The 25,923-nt window shown below is 32.7% G+C and overlaps 1 protein-coding gene across 3 annotated transcripts in view; it reads right to left on the bottom strand.

Annotated features, from left to right (window-relative positions):
• LOC106462484 (sodium/calcium exchanger 3-like) overlaps positions 1-25,923 on the bottom strand; it is a 109,721-nt gene that overhangs the window by 51,621 nt on the left and 32,177 nt on the right. For all 3 annotated transcript variants that reach the window (XM_022389761.1, XM_013922410.2, XM_022389762.1), the window contains exon 2: positions 10,512-12,633. In XM_022389761.1, the coding sequence (XP_022245469.1) occupies positions 10,512-12,244 (1,733 nt within the window). In that variant the 5' untranslated portion in view covers positions 12,245-12,633. The remainder of the gene's footprint in view (positions 1-10,511; positions 12,634-25,923) is intronic.

Raw genomic sequence — 25,923 nt, 5'->3', positions numbered from 1 at the left:
CTATACCAGCCATGGCACTTGGATCCACTGATTCCGTCCAGGCCTGTAAAGGCCGTTGCTTCGTTTGTTTCGATAACTTGTCACAACGGTTGCCGACTTGGTCCTTCTACAAGATCAACTGGCCTCTGCTACGCCTTGGCATTGGATCTATAGATCCCAGCCATGGCACTTGGATCCATTGATCCCCGCCAGGCCCTGTAAAGGCCCGTTTGCTTCGTTTTGTTTCGATAACTTGTCAACAACGGCTGCCGACTTGGTCCTTCTACAAGACCAACCGGCCTCTGCTACGCCTTGGACTTGCCTTCATCTCCGCCTACTTGCCTCAACATCATACGTATATATATATATATATTTGTTCCTTTTACTAAGTTACTTATTATTATTTATTTTCCTACTTCTTCGCCCATACGGTTCATTAAATCGCTGACCACAAATTGAACTCTAACCTTTTGCCTCGAGCATGGTGAAGGAGGATTGCTAATCTTCGAGCACCCTTGATTATTAGTTATTTCCCCTGAAATAATTAAGTTTAAATCAAAATAACTGCCAGAAACGAACGAAAATCAAGTTGAATATATACAAAGTCTCAATATAGCAAAGTTTGTTTTTAATATCACAAAACTGTAGTACTTAAATGATTAAAAATATCACAAGTTGTACACAGTTTACTCTAAACGTTCAAAAATATAGTACACGAAGAACAAATAAACTCTAGAAAGAAGACAACCAGTCTTACAACGTTGAAGCAGCTGTTAACGTTGTGGAATTTGGTAAAACTTAAAAAAATACGTTCTTTTTATATTCGTAATAGGATTGACTGATTGAACACTACTGCATCATCTAATTTTTCATCTAGACTGGTTATTTTGTTTCTTTTGATCTATTTAGAAAGCAAGGGCTAATATAATTAGGCGTAATATAAGTCATTTGTTGCACTTTTAAAACCTATGACAAAATCCATCGCAAAAGCTAGCTGTCTGGAATCATATTCTCCTATTTTATTTGGTAGCTTTTGTGTGACAAATTTAGGTTACTAGTTGCTGCTCAGATTAAAAGTTCTAAGTGATAGAGGTAATCAACTGAGTGGGTTATACTAGTAAATAAAACCTATTTATTATTTTTAAACAAGTTTTAAATTGAAACTGATACATATTACTTAGACTCTCTTTTTCTACTTTTTGGATTTAACAAGTCACTTCGTTGAAAGGTTATCTTGTAATCCAACAAACGCTTCCTTGAAACTGGTTATTTTGATATATGTTAACCATGTACATAGTTATTACCATGAGAAACGGTAAGGTTTTGAAAGACTTTATTATATGCAATGATTAGATAGTTTTAGCTCGTTTGTTAGCTTTAGCGCATAGCTATACAATGGGCTACATGTGCTCTGATTACCACGGGGAATCGAACCCCGAATTTTAGCATTGTATATCCATGAGCTTACGGCTGGCCGATTAAATAAAAAAAAGACAAAAAATATTTTAAATCAACCACTACTAATAATGGTATTATATGATACGTTTGTTGGCCTAATTTATGGTACAAAGAATTACAATGCAGATGATAGGATTTTGAACATTATTAATTATAAGTATTTTTAGAAACGTCGTCAAGTAAACTTATATACAGAAAAAAAGTTGCCATGAATAAAATTTCAATTTTAAGGTAAAATAATGCAAAAGTATAATGATAAGTGAAGAAAAAAGAAATTAAAAGAAAGAAAATACTCAAATTATATGGAAATTTCTTTTCAAAGATATGATTGGATACATTTATAGCAAAGTAAATTAAACAACCTCAATATGTTCATTTGTTGAAACTTGAAAAGTCTTGTGATAGCATGCAGCTGCATCAACCATCTCATCAAATTACAAAACTACTTAACCATTTAATACGTACACGTGCATCCTTGAAAGTTATGACATTTTAAAGAACATAAAACTAAGCTTCTATATATAAACTTCTGCCCTTATTGCATCAGTCTTCTATTATGTTTTGTTTTTACTTAAACTCCTCTATATATATGCAGACATTCAAACATAAAGCAACATTTTTTAAAAATCTTGACGAAGAAACTATATGAATTCGATGACGAGGAACCCACTTTGAGACTAATAATGGCTGGAGACGGCTTGAATGGGTAATGAAGAAAAACTTTAATATAAGTTTAACATAACAGCAAATGTACAACGTTTCGACAAGGTTTTGTCATCATCAGGTACCTGATGTACATTATACGTTGTACATTTGCTGTTATGTTAAACTTATATTAAAGTTTTTTTTCATTACCCATTCAAGCCGTCTCCAGACATTATTAAACTATATGAATTTTTTCCACTACATTAATAATGGAAATATGAACTCTGCACTACATGGCAACATTTTGAATGCAGTGGAAATGAAATAAACATGGATTTTTCGCTCAGTAAAAGAATAGGGAAGGGACATCAAAAACATACTAAAACAAGTAATAAAAACATTAGAATGATTCTCAATTTCAATAAGAAAACAACGTAGGAACAATGGCTACTGTGATTTTTTTCAACTTACATTGTATCAAACTAACGTCAACATAATAAACTAGATGTTTTGTAAATGTAAGAACACAGAAACTAAGAACTTACCTACGGTAAATCAGAAATAAAATGTGTCGTGTGATACAGCTTATCTTCTTAATTATCTTTTTTTTTATAATGGAAAGCCAGAATTAAAAATGGAACGAGTAAACTACGTCACGTGCTCCCCAGTGACACAGCGGTATATTTGCGGAATACAACACTAGAAACCGGGTTTCGATACCCCTGGTGGGCTGAGCACAGACAGTCCAATTTGTAGCTTTGTGCTTAACTACGTCACGTAGAAGGTTGAAAATACAGTATGATGACGTTAAGAATATATTTCCTTGGTATCTATGACCACCTTCGTCATTTTCGACACCTACTAAGCTTCGAATTTCGACGAACAGCTGCTTAACTATAAGTTTTAAATGTCAAAACTCTCTTTCTGTACTTTTAACACACAAACGCTCGTGTACTTACACCAGTTTTGAAATACAATAGAGCCATATAAGTATGTTAGGAAATGATATTTCATTTCAAAGAGAAGTGAATCGGCGAGAAACAAAATAACAGCCTTAAATTATAATATTTATCATTGAAACTTCTCTCATAGAACTAATAATGTCTACAATATAAATCAATAACTATATCTACTACATTGTTACTAATGCAAAGACTTTTCTAAACAAAAACGAAAATACAAAACTTAATCTAAATATCCATGAGTACATGCATTGTTTATATTAATTTTAACTAACCTTCATTCTAGTTCAGTGCGTTTTAATACGAATATTTTGAAATCATTAACAGCTTTTAAATAATTTGTTTCCATTTGTGAATTTGAGATACATATAATTCACTAAGGTTAGAACAACGAATCTTTCAAGCTTTCTTACTATTACAAAACTATTTTTGTGCTATTCGCTTTTGGTAAAAAAGGTAATTTTGACAACTGAATATGGAAATATTTAATCAGCTGAAAAGATATCCCACTTGTCTATTTTTTTCACAGATGTATATTCTTTATGGGACTTTTACGTGTTTTTTTTATTTGCAACAGTTCAAATATTGTAGAAATTACAACATACTTGCTCAGGTCCAGAACGATTGCTATTCTAATCAAGGGTGAAACAATGGTGATAATTTGTAATTTTACGACACAGAGACTGCCTGGTTTACATCTGCTCTTGATTTCAAATAGTAATTATATTTTTATGTTGTTTTTAGTGTTCTATGTCTTAACAGACAGATTGTCTATCGCGTAGAATGCATGTTTTATAATATACCGTCCAAACTGAAATCTTTCTGAAACCTTACCAAAGTAAACACAATAATCTAAGAGTATATAATTAAAACATTAAATAGATTAACTTTCTATTTTATGATAAGGAAAAATATACGGTGTCAGTTCATCTAACGTATTTTGGAGCTTTGTGTTGTGGTCACTTTCATTTCATCTTGGGGCTGAGTCCAGCCCAGTGGTTAGTGTGCTGGACTGTAGATCAGTGAATCCGTTGTTGGCGTCCCGTTACTGTAGAAATATGAAAAATAAATCACGCTCCGTACTTTGGTGCCGAGGGTGCATTATAAGAGTGATAATCACTTTCCACTATTCGGTTTAACATGAGTAGCCAAAGATTAGCGGTGGGTGGTTTTAACTAGCTACCTTCCCTCTAGTCTAACACTTGAAAATTAGGGACTGCTAACGCATATGGAACTCGAGTATTTTTGAGAAAAAAATTCAAAAACAATAAAATAACATGATTTTTCATAGTTTTATAGTGAGGTCAGTCGTATGTAATTATTTTTATACCTTTTTACCATTATCTGATCTTTACTAGTTTCATATCTGACATTAGGTAACTTAACAGTCTTAGCTGACTTATCTGGTATATTGTAACTATATACTATCTTCACTTTCATTTCGTAAATATTCATCTTATACACTTTTATCTTATCTTTATACTATTTCTACTTTTATCCTCCCCTTTATGAAAGTGATAATGTTTTATCTACAGTTTAGTAGCCAGTTTATCTCATTATCTTTAGCTGAAGTTACTTATTCCTTTTTATGTTTCAGTTCAATTATGCTATGTTCATCATTATGTCACCTTTAATAGTTTATACTGTTATCATTATTATCTAACCATTAACTTTCATTCGTAGTTGACCTTTAGAATCCTTATACCGTATCCACTTGTATTGGACTTTTAGTGACTTCATTCCATATTCACTCTTATATGACGCTTAGTAACTTTACACTGTGGACACTCTTTCCTGGCTTTTAGTATTTTTATACCGTATCCACTTGTATTTATTTTTAGTGCCTTTATTCCATATTCACTCTTATATGACGCTTAGTAACTTTACACTGTGGACACTCTTTTCTGGCTTTTAGTATTTTTATACCGTATCTATTTGTATTTTATTTTTAGTGCCTTTATTCCATATTCACTCTTATATGACGCTTAGTAACTTTACACTGTGGACACTCTTTTCTGGCTTTTAGTATTTTTATACCGTATCTATTTGTATTTTATTTTAGTGCCTTTATTCCATATTCACTCTTATATGACGCTTAGTAACTTTACACTGTGGACACTCTTTCCTGGCTTTTAGTATCTTTATAACCGTATCTATTTGTATTTTATTTTTAGTGCCTTTATTCCATATTCACTCTTATATAACAGTAATTTTACACTGTGGCTGCTATATTCTGACCTTTAACATCTATATTCTATATTTGCTCTTATCTTTAAGAACATTTTATTTCTACTTCTATTACTCGAACTTTAGTATCTTTATTCGATAGACATTGTTATCGTGTTTATTCTTAACTAACCTTTAGCATCTTCTAATTGTGTTAAATTTACCTAGCCTATAGTATTTTGTTAACGTCTTTATCATTAACTAATCTTTAGTATCTTGTTACCCTGTTTATTATTAACTGGCGTTTAGTATCTTGTTACCGTTTTTATCCTTAACTAACGTTTAGTGTCTTGTTATACTGTTTATCCTTAAATAATGTTTAGTATCTTGTTACCCTGTTTATTCTCAATTCACGTTTAGTATCTTATTGCAGTGTTTATCCTTAACTAACGTTTAATATCTTCTTACCCTATTTATCCTTAACTGACGTTTAGTATCCCCCCCCCAGTAGCACAGCGGTATGTCTGCGGACTTACACCGCTAGAATCCGGGTTTCGATACCCGTGGTGAGCAGAGCACACATAGCCCATTGTGTAGCTTTGTTCTTAATTACAAACGATAGTATCTTCCTATCGTCTTTATCCTTAACTAACGTTTAGTATCTTGTTTATCCTTAACTAACGTTTAGTATCTTCTTGCAGTGTTTAATCTTTAGCATCTTACTACTGTTAACTCTTATCTGATCCTTAGTATAAGTATTTAATGGCGTATAAATAGATAATTTTACAAACGTTTGAGTTTCTTTTCCTGCGTGTAACGTATGACATATTATTTAACATATATGTATTACATTTACACAACCTCATTTTTCAGTTATTTTTATAACAGGCTAATTTAAAAAAAATCAGTTTCTATAAACTATCGTCCATATATGTTATCAAAACTAAACATATCAGTTTTACCAAAATATGCTATAAGCTATAACATTTTACATTATTCAAATATGCTAACATGACCATAACCTTCTGTAGTACCTCAAAATGTCGTTAAAAATCTTCACTTTGCATCATCACAAAAGCTTTTATCATAATTATGGTCTTTATCAAACTCCAGTTCTTCATCAGAAAGATATTAGCTTAGTTCTTTCTCAGAATTATATCCCTATGTATTTTCCAGTACTTTGTCATAAACCTAATCTAACGTAATATCCCAGGAACTTATTAAAGTCGCAACGTATTATATTAACTCTATACTCTACCAGAACATTTTATTAGAATTGTTGTATTCATCCCATCGCTTTGATTTACCATTAATACAATAAAATTCCAGCTATTACTTGAAATTTTGAATACATTAAAGCATCATTTCGCTATTATCTCTAAAAAAGAAAATATCAGGATAGTCTGACAGGTGGAGAGCAGTTTTAGAACTGCAGTACTCTACCTGTTTAATAATGTGGGTGTTTATCTGTGGTTTTGATTTTCGTACCTCAATAGGCACTGCAACGTTTCTTTTCTAAAAACTGCAACATGATTTCATAGTACAAACAACGCCACCTACAGCCAAGTGATAAGTGACAGCTATGCAGTGTCTATAGTTGTATTTACCTTACTCTAAAGCACTCAAGGTTTGTATCGCTAATCAATCAAGTTTCTCCACACAAATTATTTTTAGACCTAACCAGAAAGGTGCCAAAGTGTGTTTCAGAAATGGTGTTTAATTAATAATCATGAAACTTAGTTACCTAGTCATTTATTCTCTGAAGGAGCATTTTCGTTGTATACTCATTAGTTACAACTGAAAGTGCAAGTACATTTAATTATAATATAATGACAACCATAAGGTTGGCTAAATATTAAACACTATAACCGAAATGTTACTTGAATAATTATGAATTTTTTTTATGTGCGCAGTAAAACACCGATAACTAATGAACCATTTATTTTAATACAAACCTAATAAACCAAGCAATATCTGATGTATGTATGTTATGTTTATAACAAACCAGATGAAACTGTGAACCATGTATGAACCAACACGAATTGTGTGGTTTGAGCAATGTGCTTTCCAAACGCCAAACAATGTCGAAATGTAGTTCTGATACATTCCTTTCCACTACAACTTTTAGATCGGCTGTGGTTGACATGCGGCTTGCTGATTTTTATATTTAATATCCTTTTAATATAATTTACCGAACCCTTTCTAGTGTAGATGTATATACATTTTTAAGTGAAATAATGGGTGTGGGAGTAACAGCTTTTAGCTGTTTAAAACGTACTAAAGACACCAAATACTAAATGAACTCTACTTTATATTACAAATGCGTTATAAACAATATGTTTTTTTTTCCTGTCATATTTATTTTACAGGTGATAATATCCGATTTAGAAATTACAGTAGTAACTGCATTCAAGATGGTCTAATAAGTTATTCAGCCACATATAAGTATAGCGAGGCATTTAAGATCTACGTTTATCTTACTAACAAACTAGGAAATGTTAAAGAAATATTTTTACTTAGATTATGCTTGAAAGAAAACTTATGAATTATTAGATCAGTTTATCTATCCTCTTTCAACATTACGTAAAGATGCACATTTTAGTTTCAACTTTAACTTCAGGTTAGCTTCTTTTAAGCCATAACTTTTAACCTCTAGTACTGGTATCGCTTTTTATATGGTTATTGTCGCCTCCATTTCACCCATCACATTAAACTTAGTTTTCCCTTGTATCCCAAAATTTTATATTTATATTATGATTGTCTCCTATCCACTTGATTATTGACTTTTGATTATTGTCTATACTATCACTACTGTATTTACTTTTTTTTTCTCCCTCCTGTCCCCCGGTGTTCGATTCTCCGCGGTGGACACAGCAAATAGCTCAATGTGGCTTTGCTCTAAAACAAATATACAAACTCCCCCTGCTATGATGATTTGTGCCTCGCTTGATAGAAGGACTTTGTAATGTAGATCAACTTCCGTCACAGTTTAGCACACTTCACTGTTACCATGGTAAATTATGTATTTCCTACCACATGCGTAGTCTGAGGGAATAACTTTAGACTTATCTCAGAAATTTCAAAAAGTATTTTTGTGGCTTTATACTTTTACTTTAAACATTTTTCTCAGATTACAGAAATATCGGCCTTTCTCCTGCACTGTCCAAAACCAACTTCATAATTCCGTTTCACGAACTACCACCAATCATAAATGAAATACTAGAGATAATACCATAGGAGAAACAAAATACATGATGAGATAATGAGGCATTAATTCTCCTTATATGTCTTAATTAATCGTTATTTTTTCGAAAACAGTCATCCAGCCTGTATTGTTTTGTCTCAACAATCACCTTAATAATACTTTCTGTTCCTAAAGCAAAGAATAAACACTTCGTAACGGGACTGTATTTACATATAAATTATTATTTTTACAACTTAAGAATAAAAGCATATCAGTGACAAAATAGATATATCTATACGTGAACTAGCTAAGCTAATAAATGTCAAAAACTGAATTATATGGTAAAAATCACATAACATTAATTCCACCAGATAATTAAAAATGATAGATTGTGGCAAGATACTAGCAGAGAATAAGTAGGAATAAAACACGAACCATTCGGTAATAGTGCATTGATAAATAAGTCTAAAGATTTTAATATCCTTTTGAAAGTTAGGGCGCTCGACTCGCAATCTGAAGGTCGCGGGTTCGAATCCCCGTCCCATCAAACATGATCGCCCTTTCAGCTGTTGGGACATTATAATGTGATGGTCAATCCCACTATTCGTTCGTAAAATAGTAGCCCAAGAGTTGGCGGTGGGTAGTGATGACTAGCTGCCTTCTCTCTAGTCTTTCACTGCTAAATTAGGGATGGCTAACTCAGATAGCCCTCGTGTAGCTTTATGCGAAATTAAAAAACAAACAAATAAAAGGGCGTGATAGATATGTTGCTTTTTCTCGGCCGAATTGTGATATTCATTATTCCAAGTTTTACTCAGTCAAATGTTATTTGATATATTTCGCTTATTAAATCATCTTTCAAAGATTAGAATGATAAATCAGAAGGTTTATATATATATTTCTATTCGTGTCGGGTGTATTTATATATATATATATGTTATCTTATGAAACAGCTATATATAGTTTTTTTGTTTGTTGATATTTGTGCAAAGCTATACCAGGGCTATTTGCGCTAGCTGTCACTAATTTTGAAGTGATGGACTAAAGAGAGAGGTCAGAAATGTCAACATTTTCTAACCTCAACTCTTAAGCTACCCTTGTGAGACTGAGTAGGGGAATTTGACCATCACCGTTATAACGCGCTCATGGTCACCAAGTGAAGAGTGCGATTTATTTATATTTTTCTCGATATAAAGGGACACGAACCAAGGAACATAAGATCCACTGTCTGGTGCATTATCCATTAAATAGGATTTATTTTTATTTTTCAGGTGGACAGACTGTCCATTACACTTCAGATAATGTTAAATAGTGCTATATGCGAAACACAGGGAGCTTTGTCTTTGTACGAGCAGACGAACTATCCTGTGAATCAATAGATAGAAACTGTGGCGCCAATAAATGATGTGGTGTTTTTTCCTAAATAAAGATCAATATAGTATGTATATAAACCAATAATATATATCATGTAGAAACAAGCATGTTATATACAAAGTTTAAAGATCAATATATTATATACATAACCTAATAATATATATCATGTAGAAACAAACATGTTATATAGAAAGTTTCGTTCTATTTTGATCCTAATAGAAATATAATAATATAACATAATAACATTTGTCATAAATAAATTATCTTTCTAGCATTTTGAAGTTAATTATGGATATTATAATTGTTGTTGTTCTTTCTTTGTACAAAGGTTTATAGTGACGTAGTTGCGCCATGTCCGTGGAAGGGTTGAACTTCGAATTTTAACGTTGTAAGTTCATAAATTTAATGCTGATTCTCCGTGAGACTTTATGAATGTGTTTTTAAGTAAAATATTAGTCATATATATTTTGATTTAGAACGTCCAATATCCCTGCATCTTTAATTTGATTTCTGTATATTTGAACTAGTCATTTTGGAATCACTCAAATAAAGAACCCCCGTTAGCTCAGCGGTAACCATGAGGAATTATAACGCTAAAATTCGGGTTTATATACCTAGGGGGGAAGAGCACAGATAGTCTATTAAGTAGTTTTGTGCTTATCAACAAACAAACTCAGACCGTATCAGTCTTCATATTTTTAGAACTTAATAATTTAAAATTACAGAGAATTAAATCAACTTACATTGTTTCGTTGTTATCAAAAATAATCTCGCCCTCAATACTTTCATAGTCAACTCCATCTTTGGCACTGCCATCTAGGGTCCTGAATGGTACTACCACTCGGCCCCTGGCTCCACTGTATCGACACACAGGAACATCAAACGTGCCGGAAGATTCGGCAATTTCAAACTGGTTTTCACTGAAGCCAAACACGCCGCTATGGTCGTCGTCCAGTATCATGACTGTTGCTATAGAAGGTGCTGCCAGCTGTAAGAGTGGACACTGTCGTAATCTCCCCAATGACCCATTCATTCCTCCAAATCCAACGTCAGATCCTAAGTATCGAGGGTTGCTAAGACGAACGTAGAAGTGTTCATCTTCTTCAAATATGTCATCATCAACAACTGAGATAAATATATGTTTTTGTGCTTCCCCGGGTCGGAAAACAAGCGTTCCTGCAACTGGGTCGTAATCAGAGCCAGCTTCGGCAGTGCCGTCCTCTGTTTGAAAGTCAACGCAAACTGTATGACTCATATTCCCTTCCCTAGTAACGTTAACTGCGAATTCTCCAACATTTTCCATTACAGTGTAGTGACCAGGATTGAAGAAAATATAAACTTTGTCGTCTTTTACAATTTGCTCCTCACTTAGCTCTTTCCTCATTTCCTGCTTCTCCACCTTTCTTTTCATAAGGTTTCCTCCTCCAGTTAGTTTTCTTGTTGCTTGTATTCGATAGAAAGCTCTGCTCTTAGGCCCTTTATTAAGAATTTCCTCGCGAGCCATCACCTCTATGTCCTCCATGTTGCGGTGTGGATGTTTCCGTCGGAGCTCACGCAGAATGTTAATATATTCTCTTCTATGTTCTTCAAATTCTCGAATCTCGTCGTTCTCTTCTTCTTCAAACACTTTAAAACCTCCCTCGACTATGTGATTAGTTTTAGACGCACTTTGCATCTCCACATTTTCTCCTTCCCCTCCCACAATGACTCCTCTCTTGTTCATTCTGTACTTCTTCGAAAGAAATTTGTAAATCAAAAGCTTGCGATCGGCGATATAAGCAGTAAGTACAGTTGCTGGAAAGAAGAGAAAAGTGGTCAATCCTTCCCAAACTTCGATCACACCATACGATAACCAAGTCAAGATCAAGTAAAGCCAAATGTATGCAAACACACTCCAGATCATAGTCACAAAAAAAACCCTTAGGTGTTTGATCCGCCTGCACTCGTTGTTGGGAATCACGTAAACACACAATCCTATAATAACGAACATGTTGAAAGCTGCACTTCCCACAATGGTACCAGGTCCCAGCTCTCCCGCCTCGAAGTTTTGTCCATACACTTCAATTATTGACAATAAAATCTCTGGTGCAGACGATCCGAGAGCCATTAAGGTCAAATTCGAGACAGTCTCATTCCATATTCTTACAGTGATAGTTTGCTTTTCTCCGTTTGGTTTTTTAATTACTACCTCTTTTTCTTTTGAGGTGATGACTTCAATAGATGCCATAAATCGATCGGCGATGACAGACACCCCCACAAACATGTAACACAAACCAATGAAATAGACGATCCCCCTGGCAACGACGTCTCCAGTACTAAGATTATGGTTAGGTAACCATAACGGAAATATTAAACCTTCTTTGCATTTAGTAGAATTATCTGCTTCTACTGGAGTGGTAAAAATGACCAAAGAAATGAGCACTATCCAACTCGTGGAGGTTAACCATTTGGTCCGATCTTCTGTTAGAATCGGCATACTAGTCTGAAGAAGAATTGCTAGTGCTTAACGGGAGGACGATTTCCAGTCAATTTCAGTATGTTGAAACGATTTGTCAACTGTACATTATATCTTATACTTTATCGTATTCTTAAATCTAATGGCTATGATCACGTCTTTCAAGCCACGTATGCTTTACGTACAGGAATCCACAATACTGATGATCGGATAAAGACTACTTGTGGAATCTTTAATCTCTCCTCAAACACAGATTGTATTTTTCATTCAGACTATTATCTAGAACGATTAACTCGAGAATACAGGTCAATAATTTAACTTTTTTGTGTGTGTTTTAAGGGCATTTCTTGATCCAGACAACTCCTGTTCTTTATCCAAAATGCCAGGGATCTGTTTTCATCTTCATCAATCTGGGATAAAGAAAGAGAAAAAATACTCTGAAATTCTGAAACGCTTCCCAAATATTACATAATTTCCAAGAAAGCTAAAATAAACCAGTAGTTTTTAGATGTCCACATTATTATTAGCCTATTTTGTATGATAGAATATAAGTTACAGATAATAGGGTTTAATAAATACACAAACAACGAGTAAACTATCAGAATCCCTTGCACTTTACTCACTCTGAAAGATTACACTTATCAATACTCTCAAACGATTTGCGTACACAATGGTAGTTTTTACTAATTATCTCTAACAGATAGCGAGAGTGCACCACTAGTCGCAATTCACGGTTCTCCGCAAGTCGAGTAGCTCAGTATACAAAGCAAAATAAGATGATGATGCGTTTGAAATGATAATGAAAATGTTCTTTACGTAAGTACATGATAATGTAGCAGATATGAAGATAAAAAGTCACTAATCACATGTTCGTAGCTCCATCCAGATTATGTAAATATCCAAAAAATTTCATACTCATTGCTTCATAAATGACTCTGTTGCTGAAAAAAATTAATGTAAATATTTATAATTGTACAGCTGTATTTATCACAAATGGATTTTTAGGTACATATTTATAAAAGCTGAGAATTGCTTCTATGGGCTGGAAACGTTTTCCAACATCAAACGACCAGGATAAAATTACAAAATCTGGACATGCAAACAAGCAACCAAGCGTTTTTAGCTAAATATCTTTGAAAATTATTCTAAATGAATTTCTTTCAGTGTTAACATTTGTACTTTCAAGATGAGGCAGGCTGATGCACCTATTACCATCATGTTACATGAAGGAGCTTCAACGTTTGCATGCATGTTACTGCTACAAAAAAACATACACGTAAATTGTTTAAAAAGTGCCGAAATGATACTAGGCAATAAAATATACAATATCAAGTTTTAAAATGAAAAAAAGATTAAAGTACAACAAAATCCTGCTATAGAAGTCAGGCCTAATGGGATAAGTTTTTGCTCATATCCTGAAAAAAGATTAAAGTACAACAAAATCCTGCTATAGAAGTCAGGCCTAATGGGATAAGTTTTTGCTCATATCCTGGAAATAGCAACTCGATTCTTCGGTTAAGTATCTTCAGTTTTCGAGCTTGCCATCCATTACAGGAAGGAATCTTAACGTGTAATACCATGTATCTTCAGTTTTCGAGCTTGCCATCCATTACATGAAGGAATGTTAACGTGTAATACCATGTATCTTCAGTTTTCGAGCTTGCCATCCATTACATGAAGGAATGTTAATGTGTAATACCATGTTTTATACATAATATAGAAACAACTTGGTCATATTGCCATGTACTTCACAATGTTGTATTTAAAGATAACGGATATAAGCGAATGAACTCTGATGTATCTTATAGAGTACATTTAAAGAAAACATATGAAACTAGAAGAAACTTTGTTGTGTTCTACAGTGTAATGTGAAAAGAAAGCAGAAACATGTATAAGAAACAGTTTTATCTTACCTTAGAATTATGAAGTGATAACTGTTTGTATTGAACCGTAACTTATGAATAGAATACGGATAGTTGTTTATGTTTTAATCCTAGTTTATGAATAGATTAATGAGGATTGTTTGGGTTTGGACCATAGCTTATGAATACAACAGTGATAATTATTTATGTTTTAATACTAGCTTATGAACAGAGCATTACAACTGTTTGAGTTTCGTAATCATAGTTGGAGTTAGTAATAGTTAGTTAATAAATATGGAGATTATGACTAAGTACGAAACCCAAGTTAAAGTTAAACGAAGTTAAAGAAATCTCCATTAAATATGAAAACTAAGGTAATGAATCAAACAATAAAATTAGAATATAATGAAGAAAAATCAATCCTTCAAAACAAGCAGAATTAAATATTTTTTATTTTTTTAAATAAGAGCAAAAAGAACCAAAGCTACCATTCTTCCTCATCTTGAAATTTTAATTCAACGTATTTGATGATGGAGTGAAATGTGAAAATTTAGTGCCAGTTATATTTCAAACGAGAAAAACAGATACTGATTCTATAAATGATACATTAAGTTATATAGAAGAAATTAAATTAGTAGATAGAAAATTAAAATCAGTGCTAAATTACTGTTCAGTTTAAAATGTAGGAAATTTGAAGACTTAATACGAATAGTATTAATAAATCATTAATAAAAGAAATTTAGAAATGTGATTTTTGTGTTTGTTTGTAATTAAGCACAAAGCTACACAATGGGCTATCTGTCCTCTGCATACAACGGGTATCGAAACCCGGATTCTAGCGTTATAAGTCCTTAGACATACCGCTGTGCCACTGGGGGGCTAGAAATATGCATAATTACGACTGGGAAGGATGAATAAAAACATATTGGACTTCATTTTCCATGGCAATGATTATACAACTATATATTAGTTTTCCCTAAAATGATAATTGAATGACATTCGTTGATTAGATCGAAATAGAAATATGTAAGAATGGAAGCCTGCTGATAAGTTTTACATCTTTAAGATAATAGACGATATACTGATGTAGAATTGCTAGTGCTTAACGGGAGGGAGGTTTCCAGTCGATTTCACTATGTATCTTATAGTTAAATTTTAATTCAACGTATTTTATGATGGAGTGAAATATGAAAATTTAATGCCAGTTATATTTCAAACGAGAAAAACAGATGTTGATGCTATAAATGATACATTAAGTTATATAGAACAAATTAAATTAGTAAAATCAGTGCTAAATTACTGTTCAGTACTGTGTAAGAATGAAAGTCTGTTGATAAGTTATACGTCTTGAAGTTGTGCTAACATCACAAAGCTAAAAATTGTCATTCATAAAATATTTACTAATAAAAAATAATACCAAATTCGCTACTGTTTCAAAATTCACTCCAAGAGAACCCAATAACCCGAAGTTTTAGAAAAGTAAACCTTCCTTTTTCATGGTTTTTTTAATTTCGATTAACCTCGCCCGTTGGCGGTAGCATTGTTTTCACCACTCTTTGTGTGTGTGTATGAACAGTATAACTCAAAATATTTTTATCTGATTTTAAACATATTTGATACAAATGTTGCATGTTTCTTAAGGACTGATTGGTTAACTTTCACTTAATTTAACCTTTGGTTACTGTAACCCAAAGGTCAAGGTCACGCTGAAGGGGCTTCGATTGATTAATGTAGCTCAAAGGCAAATGTCACATTGAAAGTCAACCACTTTCTTCATAATTGGGATTTTTGAAAACAGCCAAAATTAGAGAATAAATTGAAACAAAAAGAGAATATTTGAACCTAGACCTACATTTTATGGCGAAAAAGTATTTGGTTTATATATCTTAGGTGGATTACTACAACAAAAACATTGAGGTTGAAATAAAAAATGTTTTTATCGTCATTTTCTGGAGAGTAAAGGTCATGTTTTTCTAACTTTATTGTCAAAATATATAAATCCCTCTAGTATGTACTACGAATTACGAAAAACAACAAAATAGTCAATGTGGACTTTACAGAGCATGCATGCGTGCACTTTTTCTCACATATTGTATCTCGCTGAAAAAATGTTTGTTTGTTTGTAGTTATGCACAAAGCTACATAATGGGCTCTCTGAGCTCTGCCCACCACGGGTATCAAAACCCGGTTTCTAGCGTTGCAAGTCAGCAGACATACCGCTGTGCCACTGGGGAGCCATTGAAAAAATAAAATTGCAAAAAATAAAATATATATATATATAAGCCTTTAACCTGAACATAATGTTTAAACCATGCTGCTATAATGCGAAACTGTCAAGCTGTAATTGTTACTTTCCATTCCCAAAAAAATCAGATATGTTTTATTGTTGCATTACACACACTGTACGATAGTGTAATACTTAAACAAAATGATAAATACTTATAAGCTTACCTATGAGGTAACTATGGCAAAGAATTTATAAGCCTGCACAAAAGGTCAATTTTAATCCTATATTATCAACGTGTAATGTATAATAGCACAATTGAATATAAACTACGGTTGAGCTGTGTCAACGTGTCTACACGATGTTTTGCATCAAATGCAATTTGGATCGCATGCTGTGATTTGGTTCGAAATACCTTCTGAACAGTCTACATAATAAGAGTAGAAAATTAAGGTATTTTATAACATGAATTAACAGTTACAGTTGCATAAAAACATGTTAAAAAGTTACCTCAGATGATTCGTTTCACAATGCGCTCGCTACTCCAGAACGGTTGAATTCGAAGCTCGTTGAAAGAGAATGACTTCACAACAAAACAATGTATGAAAGTAATACAACTTTTCAATTGAAAACCATGTGTCATTTGTGTTGTTCGAAAATACAAATAAAAAAGGTTTATAACCTTACAATAATTATGTTATAAACCACACAAATCTGTTTTATATAACAATTTGTATTGCTGTGACGTAACACAATGTTTATGCTAATTAAAGCATAAACTTTCTACAATGTAGTCACTCTCGTTAGAGCCCTGAGTACTAGTGTAGTGAACGACAACAACGTTTATCTTTTAAGTTTCCTACTTCAAACCAGGTTTGTGTTCTCAACATAAATATTTAACATAACTAAAAATATGTAGGGATGTGACATTGACATTACGCTAAAAGTATAGCTCAGATGATTTCACAGATTCATTAATGATCAGCTGTATGCACTAGTGTAGATATTATTATGTGCTTGGTAAAATGTATAGCTTTTCTAATTATGTCTTAGGTTGAAGTTTATAATTCATCCTTTAGAGGATGTTTTAACTTTAACCATACCAGTTTGAACTTGTTTTGACTTATGGTTTCATTTCCACATGAAAATTTCTTCTCCACTCAAGCTTAAACAGGTGTTTAAAACCCGTAATTCCTGACAAGTTTTAGGTAAATTCCTAAATCAGGCAAACTCAGATAAAACATTTTTATTCTCTCGTATGAAGTATGACTCTTACTTAGTCATTTGGACAAATTTCTACTCCTACAAACAATAATCTTCGTTTTTTGATACAGATTTTGAATCCAAGTTGAAGTTTGAAGGCTATAGAATGTATTTTGGGGCATCTAACAAAAGATTAAAAACAATATTATAATAAGGCAAGTTACTGAGAAACTAATTTAACAAATTAATAAAGACTGCATGATGATTTTTTAATCAATTAGGCACTGCTTTCAAGTGATGCAATAAGTAGAACCAATAAATCAAAATGTGAGCATACCAACTCAAAACATTATAGCATCACAATTATTTAGTACTAAAATTTAACTACAAGAAAAAACAAGCTAGACATTATTTACAGATGACATGAGATTTGGCCCAAAATGAGATTCTACATATATTATAAGATGGGGGATGTAAAGAGATATAACAATTAGAATTACGTATACAAAATACTTTAATATCAGTTGAAGTATAATTCCACGAATAAATTTAGACAAACAGTAAAATTTCCATGTCAGAGACATACGGATGCACATATCTATGTGCCATGTGCTAACTATGTTTAATTTTCATCAAGCAAAAGAAATGTCACATGCATTTGTTATTATTTTTAAGATTTTTCAATATTAAAATAAGTTAAACGGTCATTATTAAACCTTTGTTTACCTGTTTCAATATTAGAATTTGTTTATAAGAATTGTATTTCAGATTATCTGTTTCAACACTGGGACAAGTTATCCAGCACCATACACGTAATGATGGAGCAAGCACGGAATCCCAAGCAATACGGTAACCAGATCCCACTGTCTATTAAGAAGTTGAGCACTACCGAAGGATTTAGGAGAACGTCTCCCTATTTCTAGTTAAAGCTCAAATTAGATATCTGTTATTTTGTGGAATTCAGCGACTGCAAGTGCAAGGTGTAAGGAGATGACTTGCATACATACATTTAGTAAAGTTAGAACTTACAAAATCTTGTACAGAAGACAGTCACATGTGCTCAAATAGAGAGCAGCCATTGTTGCTATGAGTATACAGGTTTTGCATACATACGGCTCAGTTAGGACTAATAAGAGCTAGATAACCAGTGTTCTTATAGGTATATAGGCTTTGCATATGTACGATTCAGCTAGGACTAACAAAAGCTAGACAACCAGTGTTGCTATAGGTATATAGGCCTTCCATATATACTGTTTAGATAGTAGGACTATCAAGAGCTAGACAATTAGTATTGCTAGGGCCATACAGGCTTTAAGTACACTAGCATACGATACCTTTCATGATTCACAGAGGCCCCAGTATACTAATAAAACGTCTCCATTATCCTAGTTACTTCTATAGCTAACCCAAAGGGAGTCCGAATCCGAAAAGAAACTTCAGTAGCACAGGTACACGTGTATCACGTTTGATTCCGCTATCTTGTGAGTATAGTATAAACATAGCGTTCTAAAAGGACCAGAAACAGAAACTGCAAAGCCAGATTCGGGTTCAGCAAATCTGGAAACCCACTCCTGGACCATCTTCATGCCTAGGTTACCTTCCGGACGTGTTGTGGCCCTCTCCCTTAGAAGCCTTTTGGTAGGAAGGCTACATCTTATAGATCAGGAAACCCCTGCATGACATCCCAAGTCTGCCTGTCAAATTTGATTCTACTCTATGCAAAACTATACGAAGGGTTTGTGAACAAACTCATTCATAGAAAAACAAAATACATAATGCAACTTGATATAGGATAGAGCATAGCTAGAACATAAAGCAACCAGCGATTGTCAACAGAATATTTATTAATACAGATAGAGACAGAGTTGAGATGTTAACAGTAGATATCAGAACCATTAGTCTAACATTCAAGTTCAAAGTTTGAAAACGGATACTATCAACTTTGCAAGTTATAAACTTTTCATTTACAAATATTAATATTCCATACAAGTTATGTTATAATGTTTACTACTCACAACTGGATACAATAGAATTTATTCAGTATTAAAAGACTCGTACACTCTCACATCTATCGCATTCGAAACACAAAATTCATTCAGTTCTGTGAGAAATTCGACAATATCAGTGCCACTGATTATGGATTTAGAAGTTTTACAGAATACCACGACTTTTTAAAAACGTTAAAATCTACACTTCAATTCCTTCGGAAATTGTTTAAGGTTACCACTTTAGTGTATCGACAATCATTGGTTTTACCTTCCGTTTTATATTATGTATACGTCATTAATTAAGTTACCTTAGTTTTTGGTAATTACTGTATATACCATATTTAAGATTATTATATTTTTATTTACTAAGTCTTTTTATTATTATTATTATCATTGAACTATTTCGAGATTTATCGCGTTTACTTTTTGGCTTTTACATAAGATTTAACTTTATTTATTACTTCCTGTTGCCTGCTCCATGCGATAAGTGACAAAAGTTGCGTGAACAGTTATGTTAGACACGCCTCATAGTATGTTTAACATACTGTTTTCTTTGTATTATATTCAATGTTTTGATATCTTGATTACAGAACCGATATTCTAGCTATACTTTATACAATTCAGTAAAATTACATTGTCGGACCTCTTTAATGGATTTTCATTGGTCACAAGATGTTTTAGAAGTGGTTGTTGAAAGTACTGCTTGTACAGGGTTATACTGATGTTAGTTGTTCAACGAACGTTAAAGTTACGACAGTACTTGAAACCAACAGCTAGTGTTTGTATGTTCCATACATAAGGTATGTTACATATTAGAATTTCAAATGGTCCGAAGCCGAGTTAACTGATAATTTAAATTTAGTAATTAAATTGTACTTTGGGTTTAGTATTTAAATAAATGCCGATATATAGTCAGTTTATGATATTTGCCAACAAGAATGATACACAATTTTCTTTTTTAACACAGATACATTTTAATATACACACAACAATATAATTTACAATAACAATTATTACAAATAGTTATTACGAACAAAGATTTATAAACAAAAGTTTCACACACTTACAAACAATATAAAATCTTTTTTCTAGTCTGGAATTTCCTTGATATCTTATCGAGGATTTACGATGAGCGAGCTAATTACGAGTTGATGTACAAGGTACGATTCGCCGGGAAGCTAGCTAGCTTTGTCTTTTGCCACACACGCTAAGCTCTCCACGATGAATTTATATATTTTCGTAAAAATACTAATGTCCGATCAGAATCCACTGAAGTTAAACGATTTGTAACGTTCAAAATTTATAAATATTCCTGGTCAAATATCTAAAGTTTTCCGATTGATTAGCGTTATAAAAATCACAGTTATAGCTTTCGAAGTTTATAGCACAGTGATTTTAGCGAACTACTAACATACACTCTCTTTTGCGCGTCGCGTTGGTTGTATTTATAGGCGTAGGAAGGTTTCTAGAAAATTCAGATTACATAACAATACTGAGTTATATTTGAACGTTTACTTATATACATATATTGTTGATTCTTACTCTCGAGAAATTTCTACAACTTTGGAGAATAGGCGGAAATTTTGCAATACATATTTGACGCTATAAGCTACACATGTTTAAAATATAAACTTAACCTAAACAAACGTTGATATTCAAATAAATATATAATAACAAATTCGTTACAGGTATACTTTGTTCTATGTTTAATGCTGCTTTTGTCAACGGTATTGGCTAGAATATATTCAATTTTAAAATAAAATTATAACATATGTAAGTCTACTATTTTTAGTTTTATATCTTTATTACAGAGCTTGTTTTGTATTGTCAGCTTAATATATATATTTAGTACTAATCTAAATTTTCGAAGCTGGCCAAACCGCATTAGATTATTCTTAACAGCGAGGGTACCCAAGTTATGAAAAAATCCATTCTATTCTTTATAAGTAAGAACGTAAGAAAAATATATTTAATTAGCTGTACACGTAACTAGGTTCATTTTTAGTTTCGCTGTAAGTAAGTTTCTCTGATGGCAAGTTAACATTAATATATTATCTGGGAAGACAAATCCCGTAACTTAGCTTTCCAAAATATATTATCTTGGAAGACTGATGTAGCAACTTAGATCTCCAAACATTGTAGTACCTGAGAAGAAAGATCCCATAACTTTTTAGATATCCAAAGAATGAGTACCTGAGAAGAAAGATCCCATAACTTTTTAGATATCCAAAGAATGAGTACCTGTAAAGAAAGATTCCATAGCTTTTAGATATCCAAAGAATGCATACCTCGAAAGAAAGAGCCCATAACGTTTTATATATCCAAAGAATAAGTACCTAGAAAGAAGGATCCCATAACGTTTTAGATATACGAAGAATGAGTACCTGAAGAAAAAGATCCCATAACTTTTTAGATATCGAAAGCATACATTATCAAACTTCATAATCTAAACTCAGCCACACATTAAAATATATCTCTTTTGAAAATTATGGTTTGTCTTATAAATATTAAGTTCATTGTTCTTTATGATTGTGATAAGTTAAAGACAGACAAAGCGAAGTTACGAGAGTTATTTTGATCCTATTATGTAAAAATCTGAAGTTTATGGAATAATCATCGAAAGTATACTAAACTACATGTCTAGTTTTTACGTAGAATCTGAAATTCGCTGTTATTTTAGTCAATTTAGAAAATCAAAAGAATTGCCCGTTCGTATTGGTTGATAGCAAGGTATAATATCAATATTTAAAACCTATGTATATCATGAATATCATACACTGTACGTTCATAATAATAATAAATGGTAAGCTATCAAACTTATACATAATAACTAATTATAAATTATCAAAATTATGTTAACGTGGAGAAACTACGTACCTGATAACAAATGGTAAGATATCACACTTTACACCAATAAGAAAAGTCTGCACACATAATAACTAATTATAAAGTAGCAAACTTATGTTAACGTGGAGAAACTACGTACCTAATAACCAACAGTAAGATATCACACTTCACACCAATAAAAAAAACCCGCTTACGTAATATTTAATGACAAGCTATCAAAATGGTTAGCTACTGAAGTCTATATAAACATGGAGAAATTGCATGCGTAATAACTAACGGTAAGCTTTCAAAACTTCTATCAACGACAAAATTATGCATACATAGCAGCTAATGGTCAGCTAATAGAGTCTATATAAACATGGAGAGATTAAATAACTAATAGTAAACTATCAACACTGATATGAAGGTGGACAAACTACGGTGCACACAAAACAGCTATCAGTCAGATATTAAAATTTATATTATTGTGGAAAAACTACATGTATTAAAACTTATATTAACGTAGAGAAACTATATACATAATATCTAAAGGTGGGTTACGCAGAATGCCATGTCAACCTTAATGAAACCTGTATAGTGTTGAATACAATTTCTTGATGTATTTCGGTAATGACTTGCGTTTCATTGTATCTTATTTGTTGAAGTTTTAAAGTATTTTTATCCTAATGAATTTTTCCTATTGGTTTATCTAGCCATCATGACTCAACCGGTTTAGACAAACTTACTTATTTAGATATCGTGACTCATCAGGCATGTAGAAACTGTCATTTAATTTACATAACTCAGCCGGTTTAGACAAACTTATTTATTTAGATATCGTGACTCATCAGGCATGTAGAAACTGCCATTTAATTTACATAACTCAGCCGGTTTAGACAAACTTATCTATTTAGATATCGTGACTCATCAGGCATGTAGAAACTGTCATTTAATTTACATAACTCAGCCGGTTGAGTAAAACTTATTATACAGTCATCACGACTCGGTCAGTTGAGGGAATAATTTTATCCAGCTATCCTGGCTCAGCCGGTTGAGACAAGCTTATGTGTAGATATCATGACTCTTCAGTTTGGTCGAAGTTTATTATCCAGCTAACATAACTTAGCCGGTTGAGAAAAACTTACTTTCCAGCCATTATCTATCTGATCTCAGACGGTCGAGAAAGAATATTATTTAGCTATCGTGAATATATGTAGGAAGACTGAACTAATCTATTAGAAGTAAAAAAAAGAAAAGCATATGTATGTTACAAACTCGACGACTTTCAGTTCTAGTTAAATCGTTCTAAATAAGTGATGTTTGGCATCCTTTTCGACAAAGCTGTTTACTTTTAGTAAAACTCTCGAAGCTTAACTTCACGTGCGTGTTCTATTTTAAACTAATTCATAGAAAATGCTTTTCGACAGTATTCTAAGCAAGAACGCTACCAAAATGGCTGTGGATTTATAGATATAAAAGAAATTGTAATTAAGTTTGTAGATTATAACTATTTATAAAAAATGATAAAAATTCCCAAACTGCGATATTTACAGAGCAGCATACTCTCATCCAGACACACATTTTGTTAAAATCATAAATAATATTCAACGTTAAACTGGTACACAATTAAAAACATTTTATTTAGGCCTATCTATGGCCTTTAAGAAGTTGACGACTCTACATATTTCGACGTTACAAGGTCATCCTCAGGAGTGCCAAAGATAGACCTAAATTAAATGTTTTTAACTGTATACCAGTTTAACGTTGAAGTATTATTTATGATTTTAACTTTATACACAAGTGCCAAAATACTATAACACATTTTGTTATTGGATGAAAATAAGTCTCCAAAATACTGCAAGGTTTATTTACGTCAATCCCTTTCAAACCAACGTGTTAGTCTTACATGAGGCTTAAAATACTTTCTTTTAATTGGGTTTTGTTGATTCATACTAACCACACAGTAACAGATCAAGTCGAATATCTTGTATATAAAAACAAATCATGAAGCAGTTTTGTGCGCCACCAAATAGACAGGACTAGTCGCTTCCTAAAAATATTTGTCGGCTAACAATATGAAGAATTAAATTGCGACCAAATGCTACAAGTTTTTCAAATACCTACAGAGTGATAGGTTTCTTTTTTTTTGTGAGTGTAAAAACACTTAAATACACCATTTTCGATTTTCGATACCTAACTACTATAAAGGCTTGGTTTTGTCTGATGTTTCATTGATGGTAGTGTCCAGGGTCACTGATGAGGAGTGGATTTCTCCGAAACTAGTCTGGCTCACAGACACACCCCCAATGAAAGGATAGACCATTCCAAGTTTTTACTTGTTGTTAAACAAATGTTTAAACAACTCTATTCAATTGTTTTTAATAGTTAGGTCCGTCACCATTTCAAGAGTGTTTATAAAAATGCCGAAAACGCGAGTTTGTGTCATTTCTCGTCTTCTTTTTAATAATTCTAATCCATATAATCTTCACACCAGATGTTTGCCGACTGATGATAGAACACTCTACTTTACGAGAAGCAGATATTGTTATAAATAGTTTATTCAGCCCATGATGTTTGATAATTAAAATCATTAATTTGCCAAGTTTATTGTTGTAAAATATCATCCGACTTCTTCATATTGGGTGGTCGAGGATTTGAAATGTTCTAAAATGAATTATATTATTTAATTGTTCCAATGATTTACTTGTAATCGCTAGAGGCTGTAATCGAATATTAAGGTCACGTGCTAAGATCATGGACATTATAATAAGAATTCGCGTTCTATTAAAATGTACTTATTAAGTAAAACATGGTCACAAGTGGAAGATAATAGAAGATAAAATTCCTAATAATTTTATGCTAGAGTCCAGTGTCGGAGTCGATTACCTCTAGCTCAGTGTTAGGTCCAAGTTTAATGTTAAGAACATGGTCATAGACAACGGTCGTGGACACAATGGTGCGTGACTAATTTCAAGATTAGCGTAAAGTATGATATTCAAAGGTTATGGTAGGGACGGTCGAAGACCGATGTCAGAAACATAGTTCAAGAGTAAAGACATTATGATTAATTTCTGATGCAAGGATAACAGGATAAAAATTAGGTTTCTTGGATCAGAGAGTAATTATCAGGGTTACGGGTTGAGATCGCTGATAATAGTAGATAATCGCTTCAGTATCAAAGTCACAAACCAAATTAGGGTTACTAAGGCCGAAGTCTAATATCATTCCACAGACTGTATCAACGTCACAAACCAAATTAGGGGTACTAAAACCGAAGCCTAATATCATTTCACAGAATGAAGGTAAAATATATGTTATAACAGGTCGTTTCTAGGCTACAGTCGGAGATGAAGAGGTAAAATTATGCATCCAAGAAGTTTAAACTTAAAGGTACTTTTCTGTTAGAACTAAGTATGAGTGGCACTATGTTGAGCTATTTCGTTTCGTGTATATTTATTCCAATTAATACCACGAGTCATTTACGGATTTAATGAAACTGATAGGACTACGTAGTCAACATAATGTTACGTCTCTGTTCGTTTGTTAATTTTCCGTAGAAATTCTTTCCGAAGAACTTCAGCGATACAAGTCCTTTCT

This window comes from Limulus polyphemus, unplaced genomic scaffold (assembly GCF_000517525.1).
Source record: "Limulus polyphemus unplaced genomic scaffold, Limulus_polyphemus-2.1.2 Scaffold1179, whole genome shotgun sequence".
Classification (NCBI taxonomy): domain Eukaryota; kingdom Metazoa; phylum Arthropoda; class Merostomata; order Xiphosura; family Limulidae; genus Limulus; species Limulus polyphemus.
Note: the sequence above shows the minus strand (reverse complement) of the source record. Positions and strands in the feature narration are given on the sequence as shown.